Source organism: Battus philenor, unplaced genomic scaffold (assembly GCF_028537555.1).
Source record: "Battus philenor isolate CCGP_79_NKW_IND1 unplaced genomic scaffold, ilBatPhil1.0.hap1 SCAF_26, whole genome shotgun sequence".
In the NCBI taxonomy this organism is placed as follows: Eukaryota; Metazoa; Arthropoda; class Insecta; order Lepidoptera; family Papilionidae; genus Battus; species Battus philenor.
This window is the reverse complement of record NW_027181689.1, coordinates 11,745,422-11,757,571: the sequence shown is the minus strand read 5'-3', so window position 1 is coordinate 11,757,571 and position 12,150 is coordinate 11,745,422. Positions and strand designations below refer to the sequence as shown.

At 44.6% G+C, this 12,150-nt stretch overlaps 1 protein-coding gene across 3 annotated transcripts in view; it reads left to right on the top strand.

The window, feature by feature from the left end:
• Tdg (Thymine DNA glycosylase) overlaps positions 1–10,601 on the top strand; it is a 68,397-nt gene extending 57,796 nt beyond the window's left edge. For all 3 annotated transcript variants that reach the window (XM_068768726.1, XM_068768725.1, XM_068768724.1), the window contains exons 10-17: positions 780–1,046; positions 1,551–1,898; positions 2,516–2,666; positions 3,757–3,832; positions 4,866–5,011; positions 6,155–6,437; positions 6,902–7,073; positions 7,552–10,601. In XM_068768726.1, coding sequence (XP_068624827.1) covers positions 780–1,046; positions 1,551–1,898; positions 2,516–2,666; positions 3,757–3,832; positions 4,866–5,011; positions 6,155–6,437; positions 6,902–7,073; positions 7,552–7,656 — 1,548 coding nt within the window. In that variant the 3' untranslated portion in view covers positions 7,657–10,601. The remainder of the gene's footprint in view (positions 1–779; positions 1,047–1,550; positions 1,899–2,515; positions 2,667–3,756; positions 3,833–4,865; positions 5,012–6,154; positions 6,438–6,901; positions 7,074–7,551) is intronic.
• The last annotated feature ends 1,549 nt before the right edge of the window (positions 10,602–12,150 follow it).

The window sequence follows — 12,150 nt, the reverse complement described above, 5'->3', positions numbered from 1 at the left end:
TGACCAATGTTGTTGCAATTTAACAAGGACTTGGAACATTGAGATCTAATTATCTAAAGTTTTAGTTCCCACAGTTGTTAACAAAGTAATTGATTATATGTGGACGGTTAATAGAATACAAGTAAGTTTATTTTATTGTTAAAGGCACATTAACAGTTTAAACACAAACTTGCTTACATTAATGACAGGTGTCCGTAACGTTTTCATTTAAATTACGTACTGCAACACATTGTCGAAATTGAAACCATAAGCGTAACAGGAAGTATTCAATAGTTAAGAGATAGTTTGTAAATGAAGCGGTCCGATCGTGAAAAATTTCCAGGTAAATCGTCCGACATTAGCGTGATAGATTGTTGCTTCAAAAATTATTGATAGTCGCGCATTCATTCAACGCACGCCGAGCCCAATGCTATGTAGAAGTTTCTGACATGAGGTGACCCTGCTGAAAAGTGATCAAATTAAACTATATGTTGATTTGATATATGTTGTAAAAAATCTAAATGAAAAAAATGCTTGTGGAGAGTGTATTGATAAGAATAATAATGACAACGAGTGCACGTGAGGCTAATTGTGAAATGAGTGCTTAATAGACCTATTTAAGAAAGAATGACGTAATATTCTGTGGTGGTAGAGAAGCAATGTACATCGTAGAGTGTACAGTAGAAATGAACACAACGTGGGGCTAATGGTCCAATAGTAAAGTGTAAAACGCTGGCATCGTCTATGGGCGACACTCGTAACTAAATGATTTAATTTTCATAAGAACTTTCTATTCGCAGTTTCCGTCGAGTCCAGCCGCGTTCTCCGGTCCGTCGCCGCCACGCGCGCCGTACGGGTCGCCAGCGGGCGCAGGCGGTGTGGGAGTGGGCGTGGGCGCGGGCGGCGCGGCGGGACGCTCGTTCGCCGCGCGCAGCCCTCTGTACGCCGGCAGCCCGGCGCCCTACCGCCAGCAGCCCAGCCCCGCGCCGCAGCAGCGCTACTCGCAGTCGCCGCACGCGCATTCCTACTCGCGCTCACCGGCCCCAGCGCCCACGCCGGCGCAGCAGGTGCGCCCACCGGCCATCACTTATTATTATGAAGCTTACAGACTGACAGTAAAATGACATTCAGAGAAACATAAATATAACAAGGAACTAAGTGATGAGGAAGTTCATTAAATGTTTTCGCACTGCACAAAAACAACAATATGTTTTATTTGCTCTAGTTTATAGTTGCGAAGGGTACATGTGTCTGCAGACGTAATAATGCAACGCAACAAAGGATGGCATGTATTTTAAACCTTTTCTGCCCAAGTTTTCTGGGACTCAAGATTATGAGTGACACATTCGCCCTTTGAGCTAAATACTGTTAGTATATTATAATTTAGATCCTTACATTAATTTATGATATAATTCTACTTATCATTAATATAATTCTACTCTGTTGTTATAAGGCTTTCCTGTAATATTATCTATGAGGTGTACTGCTTTCTTTCAGTGATTTTTTTTTTATTGAAAGACAAAATAAAATGTATAATTTCCTAGTGCCTAACATATTAATCTTGATCTCAGGTGACGCCACAGACACCATATGCACGTTCGCCGGCGCCGAGCACGGGTACCAATGTAGGCGTGGGTTCCGTAACGGGAGTGGGCTCGGCCGGCTCCGCGGGGGGCGTAGCGTTCGGGGCCCCTTCTCCGGCTGCACTCAGCTACACCGCCTCCCCAACGACGCCGTACAGTCAGCACAGCTCCCCCGCGCCGTACGCTGAGCACTTCCCGACTCCGGCCTTTGATGCTCCCGTGTCGCCGCCGGTGCCGCTCGACTTCGAACCGCCGCGGGAGGCCACGAGTCCTATGGGCAGCACCGACATGCATCCAGGCAGCAACAGCAACTCTTCGCTTTCGGATTATAATAAGGTGGGTACTTTTGAGGTCACAATCATTTCCAGACGAAATTAGGTATTTTTTTTTAAATAAGTAAACAATTAATGAATATAAAGAAAGAAGCAAAAAGATTCGTGGATTTTTCCAATCTGATTGGATTTCAATACAAAAATAGATACAGAATAAGATAAAGGACATCTTTTGCAAGCAACTGAGTGCAATACAAAATACTCGCGAGTAAAAATAAAGTAAAAACAAGTTGAACTCTAAATTATTGTATAATTTGTAATCAATTTAAGAAATTCATTAAACAAAAACTTGTAAAAAATGTATTAATAATAATTTTCCATGATAAATGAACTTGCTAGTTTTTATAAAATTTATTTCAATAACCATAAAAAACCTGTCCGAGTTTATTGTCGGCTCTTGTCAGATCAGAGCACGCTGAGAACCCTCGTAGCTTTAAATTGAAACATGCCTTACAGGGGAATTCAATCTGATCTTTGTTTCTATCAAATATATACACATACGTACAGAGACATATATGTGTAATTTTTAATGATCCTATAAAGATAATATATTCATAAGTGATTAAACGGTATGTTTGTTATGGTACAACTGTGCTTATCGGCGTCATCGCATCGTTTCAGACGAGCGGCGCGGGCGGGGAGGCGTCGCCAGGCGTGGGCGGGGCGGGCGTGGGCGTGGGCGGCGGCGCTTTCGGCAGCGCGCTGTACGACGGCTCGCCGCGTCTCTCCTATCCGGCGGCAGACAACAAGGACTACTTCCCCAGGGAGCAAGGTTCGCACCTATCGATAGTTCTTTTTATTAATAACAATATCGGGTAGAATCACATTATATGCCAAAGTTTTAAATAATCTGAACTGAACACTAAAACAGGACCAGATGTATGTGCCCGCAGAGTGCACAATACCGGCTAGTGTCAGCTTGCCTTCGTGTATAAGAGTCCATAAAAATAATTGGTATAAAACCTATTACATTATAATATTTATGTTTGAATTTATGTTGCTCATAAATAGTGATAATAATATTAAAAAACTCGCTGCAGTGACACTTTGTACCGGATATGATTGTAAACCTATATCGGAGCGATCACTTTATTAATTTATATAATGTCTTAACAGTATTTCTATATCGTATACAGAAAGTCTTTTTACATCTAAACGTATAAATGAAATTGGAGTGTCTGCCTGCAAATATAAAACTAACCACATACATTATCAAAATTACATTTTATTAAATTTTTGATTCGATTACTTATTTTCGATTAATACGAGTATTTAATAGATAAAACGATTATGTGAAGATCTTGATTTCTAACAAGATATTTAATTGATATTTTAGCTTTTGTCAGAGCATATTCGTACAACATGTACTTGTCTCATGAAAGGTAATGTAACAAGGGCTGATGAACCTAATGGGTGATGTTGTACTAACTGAACAATTCACGGCAGTTATGAAATGAGTAATCCAGTATCTGTTCCAGAATAAAATGACAATGCTAACATTTCTTATTGCTGAATTTTCATTAAAAATCCTTTTTTTTAAATATTCAAGCTTTATTGACACCTAGGACGACAGGTATTTTTAGGTATTCTGTGGTTATAATATACAAGCTAAAAAAGTATGGTTTTTAATATTTTCCGTATTTCTCTTTAATTTATGTATATTGGATTTTCAGTCACTTTAATCTCTAAATCTCCTCTATTTTTCGTTGGTAAATGAGTTCATATGATGGTTGTCTGGAAGAGTTCATTTTTCTTGATAACATCACCCACCGTTTGAACTTGTTTTGCCTATTTCATATGATTTTTTTTCCCTGTCTTCATATAGAATAATTAAATAAATAAATTTTGACGGTGGTTTTCAGGTAACAGTATGTCGGAGAGTCCGCGGTTAGACCAGATCCACCAGCATCCCTCCATGTATCCTAGCAATTACACCAGGTAAGGAGCTCTGGCTTATCGTCTCAACTCATGCTCAGTTTGTGCATAAAAATTAATGTATTTAAAAAGAAAGCATTGTCTTTGACATACAAGCAAAGCTACGAACTTGATTGGTGCTCCTGTTCACGGCATGTCTTAAAGTAAATTAATAAATATGGAAGTCTGTTACTCTCCTTCAATTTGTAAACATCTCAATACATTATATTAGGGGATCATAAGGCAATTGTGGTTACAAAGAGATATATATGAGTATGTAACTAAAGTGCGAGTGAGACAGGTAGTATGTGAGGTAAAATACTATAAGAGCAAGAGAGTGATACAAGTGTTGTGTTAGAGTAAGTGGCGCTGGTGATACTGATGGCCGTGTGAAAGAGATGAAAGATTACTGCAAGATTGTGCAGTAAGAAGATAATTACACGTGCATTTAGACGAGATTGAGTAAAAAGTGATGAGAAGTATAATTTGCTAGTGTAATTTGTCCAGCGACACTTGTCTCGTTGGTTATTTCGCTTCACAATATTATACCTAAGTGTGTATAGTTTATGATTACATAACTGATGGAAGGTATACAGCTCTTTTCAAATTTATTGCAAATTAGTGCAGTCATATACTTTAATAGATATTGTGAAAGAAATAAATTGGAAATTGAAAAAACTAAAAGATTTTTCACTGACCGCTTAGGGACACTTCTATTTGCTGTTTTCATTTATTGACCTTTGTATGAAGTTATCATATTATGATAATTTCAGCCACTCCTTCGACTGATCATAGGCCGTCTAATATTGGACTCGGGCCTTTAAATTAGACCAGCTGGTAGTGGTCTGCAGCTTACAGCACCTATTATCACATATAGACATACACTGATGCTATTTAAATTAACAGCTCAAGGCCATCATCACTGTGCCATTGTGGTGTGAAGCAAAACGTTTACCTATTTATCAATTGACAGGCCAATGCTCTTTATTATGTCAGAAACGTACATTCAGTGATCGTTGACATAAAAAAATGAACTAACATGCGTGTGGTCGGACAGGTCACCGGGCGGCGAGGCGGCCTTCTCCCCGTTCCGCGGCGAGGCGCAGCATGAGTCGCACCACGAACACATCGAGCACCACGAGCACCATGACCACCATGAGCATCACGACCACCACGATCATCACGACCATCACCAGCCTCCCGGTAAACGATGCACAATTCGGTAACGGTGTCGCGCGGCGCACGGACGCACACGAGGAGTAACAGTGCAACACTTTGCACAACAATGCTATAAAAGCAACGTCACAGCGGAGTCTCGGGCGCCGCGAATTGCTGCGTCCGTGGTAGTTGAGTCATGTTCGGTCACGCACGGATTTATTTATGTACTTAACGTTTGATAATTATTTTACGATGTTAGAAAGCGGAACATATATTGGAGATGACGAGCAAAACTAAAAGCTCAGGAACCGAAATGTGTCACTACCGTTCGTTTGAATGTTTTGTGAAAAAGATTTGTCATTGTTCACTGCTGGATATGGGGCTCCCCATTAGATTTCCAATAAGACCGATTAGAAGTGACCAGCATCCGGTGTCTTTCGAGGACGTTAACAAAGTCATCTGTTCACGTTTGCCCACCCAGGGCATCGCTCGCAGCGCGCAGCATTGTCCCTTAGATAACCTTATTGGAATTGGACACGCTACTATAGGTTGAGTATGCTCTTAGGAAGAAATTCATTCAATTGATTACGAACAAGTACATGTTGCAGTTGCTTCACCAAAAACTTGTATTTATCAACTTGATTCTGTTAGATTTTTTTAGTAGCACTTGTATTCCGATGAGCAGCAAGGGAGTGAACGCCAACGGACGGCACTGTCAGTGTTGTAGGCCTCATAGCCAGTGGCATCCTTTGGACAAGAGAACATAAAAAAGTCAGATGCATAAGCGTGGTGCTAGATTTAATTCTATTTTCTAACACTGTGGAGGCAATTAGATATTTGATACGTTGGCGACGCGTCTCCGCAGCGCACGCGCTTTGACTCATTTCCATTGCGTCGCTACTGTGACGTAACACCTCTTACGGTCACCTCGGGGCAGCCATCGACGCGGCGCTATTGTTTATTCAAAATTAAGAAGTATCTTTATTCAAGTAGGCATTTACATGCACTATTGAATGATTATTAAAACATTATAAGTAGTAAGTAATCTACCACCAGCTCTAAATGCTGATCTGCTGACAGGAGTCGGCTAGAATCCGGTGACAGGCAGTGACGACATAGGGCGTGTGGTTTTCCGTGGAGTGAGCTCCCTGGTGTACTGACGTGTGACATAAGCGCGTGGCGTTCCAGGGTCGCCGAGCGAGTTCTCCGCGGGCGTGGCGGGGGCGGGCGGCGGCACGGGCGCGGCTGGCGCGGGCGTCAAGCCGCAGGACGTGTCGTCCAAGTCGCTGTCGGGGTTGGAGTCACTGGTGGACCAGATCCCGTCGATCGCCGAGGGCGGCGCGGGCGCCCAGGGCGGCGGCAACGGTGCAGCGGGCGGAGAGACGGCCGCCGTGCCCGCGCTACCGGACTACGCACCGCCGCTCTACCCGCCCTACGGCGCCTACGGCACGCCCGCCTACCCCAACAACGGGTAAAACGAATATGATTTTATACTTACTGCACGAGGCACGCGGCGTGGACCAGACGTAGTCAAGGTCAACTTTGCACGTGCACTACATCTTAAATTTACACATTTTATTACCTTTTTAATGATCTGATTTCTGAATATGATGTGATTAATGGTGATTTTATTTCTGATGATCTTCCACTTTTGCTTATATGAGTTCAATCTCATTATGGACCCGTACATGACGGATGCGATATATTCACATGGCGAAGGCTCAAACCTGCCCTTCGCTAAAACCACGCAGCATTTGAACACCTCCCTGCTTTTATAAGTTGGTTAAGATTGAGCTGCTAATGATATAACTACAAAAAAGCATCGGCATGTACAAGCAGAATATGGGACTTTTGAAGCTGAAACATCAGAGTCCAAAATATTGATAAAAAAGAGAGATAGAGATGGCGAGAATTTAAAAGTGAGTTGGTGTGCAGGTACGGCGGTCCGTTCGTGGGTTACGGCGGCGGGTGGGGTGGACAGCTGGTGCGCGGGTACCTGCCCGACTGGCAGTACGGGTACGCGCCCGCCGTGCCGCCCGCCTACCCGCCCTACAATGCGCCCTACTACAACGGCTACCCCGCGCCACCGCCGGCGCACCATCAGCAGGTATGCTCTCTTTATTACTTTTTGCTTGCCCGTAAACTATGGGTTACTCGGTTATTACCAAAGCAAGCGTACGACAAGTACCACCGCTGCCCAAATAACATGCCCGGCAATGACATCACTAGATTATTTCGTTTTCACTTGAGCTGTGGCTGACAGAAAGTTGGTGATTAATATTGAATAAATTAATTTCACCTTTATCTTGTATCTTTATTTTGGAGCTCAAGACCTGTGTACGCACGTTATGCGATTGCGCATAAACTTTTTTCTAAAATGTACAGTCAGCTTGCTATCAAGTAGCGTTGCGTAGTTGCAAAAATGATTTTAATACTTAACTTCAATTTGTGTTATAATGTTTTGTATACATCGGCGCTGCATTTTTTGTAACATTTTTCTAGAGTTGCGCGTACATAATACGCTCGGAATAATTTTTAGCTGTGGAAATAGATGTGTGAGGCTGTATTGTTGCTTTATGTTGCAGGCGCACTATTTGTCGGCGCCCCCGTTGATCGACCTGCACAAGAATGGCGAGCACGCCTCCTCCGTGCCCTCCGTGCCCTCCGTCGGCTTCGGCGGCTTCTGTTAGGCGCACGGCTGCGCGGCGCGCGTCCCTGCCTGACAAGTGTCAGTCATCGGTTTGACACGTGCCAAGCGAACGCGCGCGCTCGTGCCCGCGTGCGCGCGTCCTCGTGCGCGTGCACGTGCTCGTGTTCAGAATCTCGGCGCGGCCCGCCCGGCACCGCCCGCTCGGGCGTGGGCGCGCTCTGTAAAGCAATCGTTAGTCATGTAACTACTCCTTCTCAAACCGATGAGCTTACTTTGTAGTGTTTATTTGTAAATATTGTATGTATTTATTTGTATCCATCACACGTTTTGTATTTAATTTACTGACGCTAGACATCGCAGGCTCCCCCGGCGGCCGGCGCGACGCCCGGCCCGGCGGAGGCGGAGCGAGCCGCGGCGCAGTACTTAACTTACGGTTTGTCTGTGATCGTCGCACCCGCGGGTGTCTTGCCAACGGTGGAGGGAGTGTTCGCGTTCTAGTCAGTTGCTGATTCGTGCCGGCTAGTCAAGTAGCGGGAGCGCGCCGCGGCTCGCGCCCTATCTAAGTCACAAAGGCGGCCTACGACATGTATAATGTATACTTTTTTATTTAGAATTTACTTTTACACGTTGCGTGGCGGTGGAGCTGTTTACAGTTCAGTTTAAGCATTTTAACATTTAATACGCGCGCACCGTGCGCACCGTGCGCGCTGTGCGTACTTATCGTCGCGGACGACGACATGCATTTTCCTAAACGTTACCGAGACAGTTACATAGCTTCGGATCGCTAGCGACTTAGCATAATTTTACATAATATTAGCTGCGACGCACCCTGCGCCGCGGGGCGCGTCGCCGGGGGGCGCGCGCGGGCCGGCGCGCCCGGGGGCGCCCTCCGCCGCGTTGTTGATGTTTTTATTTACTCTGTCCGTGGTGTTTTGGTGGGTTTTTGCGTTAATGGGTCCCGTTGTGAGACGGCGTACGGGTTTTTCGTCGTAATTTATAAATCCATTTCATACTCGGAGTTGTACAAAATTATTGTCGGGAACGATTTATTTGCACAAACGAGGTGGAACTTAATTGTAAGGTGAAAACGAAATAACATACGTAAGAAAGACATATACGTTAAAGGTAAGTTTACTGCAAAGAATTTATACGTAGACGTAACGGTCCGCCGCGCGGACGTGAACGGGACGACCTCCCCCGCCCCGCCCTCTGGAGCGAAAGGGAGGAGACACGGTTCTATGAGACGGGGGAGGAGTGTGTTGACATCGGTGAGAGGTGTGTTTATATCGCAGGAGCCGGGCGCTGTGCCGCGCGCGCGAGGCCTATACAGCCGAGTGCGTACAGAAGTACAGTTCGCGGCGGAGGAGCGTATCGGCCGCCCCCTGCCCGCTTTCGTTTTTATTACGTCATTCGCAAACGAGATAAGTTAAAAAATGAAATCAACAGGGTATTTAAGATTGCTTAAGATTTTTATTTTGTATTTATTATTTTTTATTTTAGACGCGCGATTGCGCAGATATTTTTTTTAAACGTCGCCCGCACGCTGCCCCGTCGCCAATCTGCCCCGGCAGGCGGCGGCGGCGGGGCGGCCGTGCGAGCGCCGGGTTGCCTCTGTACATAACGAGTGCTTTATTACGCTTTTTTGATATTGTATTTTATTTAATCGTACGATTATGTTAAGTATACTTTCGCTTTTTAACACGCGCATGTTGCACGGGCGGAGAGCCCCGCGGCGAGGGCCCGGTCGCCGGTCTCCGATCGAATTTTCGTTCAAAAAGGAAATCCTCTAGTGTTTTTGAAGATGTATTCTCACTGATAGCTTGTTTCAATCGCACAACATGATCGCGGTAGGTGCGCCTGCCCCCGTCGGGGGCGTCCCGCGCGCTGGGCGCAGGAAAGGAGTGCGGTCGGCGGGCCGCAGCTTAGTGTAAGTCTCTATCAACGAGTTAGTGTTAGTGTTGGCGCCGCGCTGTTGCTCCGCGCCCCCTTCCTCCCCCTCCCCCCGCACCGCACCGCTCGGACGCAACGGCGCGGCGTCCCTCGCGGACGACCGGTGCACGCACTGCGTCGCCCGACTTCTGTACAGTGTGTATATTTTTGTAAAATTCAATTTGAACTCGTGGCAATATTATATGAAATTTTTAAAAATCTATCTCTTAATAATTATTACCTAGTACAATTGTTACACGTTGATTTGGACCGTCGGCTCCCGGTCGCCGGCCCGGCCGGGCCTGGTTGTGATTGCGTCCCCCCGCCCCCGCTGCACGAGATGCAGACCGATAGTCCCCCGCCCCCGCCCCCACACCCACCCCACCCCACTCCACTCCACTCCACTCGTAGATCACAACTCGTAGCAATAACGTTTCGTCGCGTGCGGTCCCCGCTAGCGCCCGGGCCGCGGACGGAGCTGGACCTAGCTCAATTTTATTGATACATAATTATTGTAATTATTATTATATTTTGTACTTGCTTGTTATGACGTTGACGTTTCCCCGCGCCACCCGCGCCACTCGCCCGACTCGCGTTTCTAAGACGGTGCTTGTTTCTCGTAGAGGCGGAGCCCCGCGCGCAGACGAAGTACAATTGTCGAGACCTTTATCTCTATTAGCGTTAGTGACACGGCACTCGCGGCATGTTTGTACAGTTTACCGATACTTCTCGTAGCGGACTAAGCAAGAAAATATTTTAGTATATTGTAAGATCTAATCGAATTACGTCTTAGTGTATTGTAAAGTACTCGAGGTTTTCCGGGACGTGTTCCCACTTTGCGCGCGTCGTCGCGTCGTCGCGCCACCTCCGGACCCGCGACGAGCGTCTCCCGATCCGGCTCCGCGGCATGTAACTAGAAATTAAACTGGAAGAAAGGATTTTAAATAATAAAATACAACATTGATAACGATTAAGTAATGTATTATAAAATAGCGGTAAGGTAAAAAGTTATTAACATTGTATGGAAAATTGTGACAAAATTATAGTCATTTGTAATATTACGGGTTGTTTTATTGAACATCGACACCTCCTGTCCTGTCCTCACTTCCTTCCCACGTGTACACCAGAACGTACACGCACACCGCACTGTAAGGTAAGTCGGCGCTCTCAGACTGGACTCATAGATAAAGTCCCGATGGTGATCACTCACCATCGCATTGTGGCAGGCCACGGGACCGTCTGCGTACACGTCACCCGCCGGGACCTGTAGCGGACTCGCCGACTCAATCATCCAAAGGCACGAGGCGAGCTACAGCTAAAAGATCAGCTCTGCGGCGAACCTCCCGGCCAACAACCCTTATATGGACGATTTCCCTAGGCCACTTTGCCGGCGGCTCCGTGGTGTGACCGTTATCTACGAAGGATGCGGAGAGAAACTGACCGCAATGTCGACACTGTTCACTATGCGACAAAGGCGGACTTCGCTCCTAAAAAGCAACTGCCTCGGGACCATAACGTTAGTTTTCACCGTACGAGATCAGACCCCATCTATACTAAAAGAGACAGCGCGCGTTTTTGTGTATTACTTTTATACAGGCATACAGACATACATTTGTGAAACGTGCAATATATTGATAATAGCAAACATACAGATCGCAGTCGGTCAGACCGTTGTTACAATTTATTTATACGTATAGGAAGGTACCACCACCGCACAATCAGAAGCGCGGTCTTAGGACATCCAACCGTTACATAGCTGACATATTACAATTTTTTAAGGGATTCTCCTTATTCAAACGCCGCTGGTGGATTTAGTGACTAAGGGTGGTGTAGAACGCCCCTCGGTTAGTGCCGTGCTCATCTGCTGTACTATACCTATAGTATTAATTATACACTAGATTTGCACTCGTAGCCTTGACACGAAACTGCAAATCGATTGGTTGTGCCCGACGTTACCTTTCACTTCGGGAATTTAAAAATATCAAGACTATGCAATTTGTACTATGCATGTGAATAAGTTTTATAAAGAAATCTTTAAACCACAAAAACTTATTCGTTTTTTAAAATAAATTTATAATAAAATAACACATGAATTTATTGTTTTATGATACATTTTTTTATATAATTTTACCTCAATATATCTATCAAGACTCATTGGTGTTTTTGAGAAAATGTCACAAGCTTGTTTTTAGTTTTGATATGGCAATGCAAAGCTGGGGCATCAAAAATTGCTAGTGGTTATAATTTTGACAGTTTTATTATGTCATCTCGATACAAGTACATTAAACCTCACGGTTTAATTTTGAGCCAACGACTAAAATTAAAATCGATATCTCTTGCAAATAAAGGAATTATTATTATAGGTAGTACTCACCATATTTATTATTTTGAACCTAATATTTTCGATATATTAGTTACTGTTGAATTATTGAAAAGCCAATTTTGAAAATTTATTAATATTTTTAGTACCATCTTTAACATTTAATTCTTACAAGGTCACTAAAAACGTCTCATTACAAATATTATATATTAAAGTACGCGTACATATATTGTTATCTTTCTCTGACTGGATGTAAAAAATGAGACAAATAAATATACAACTAAC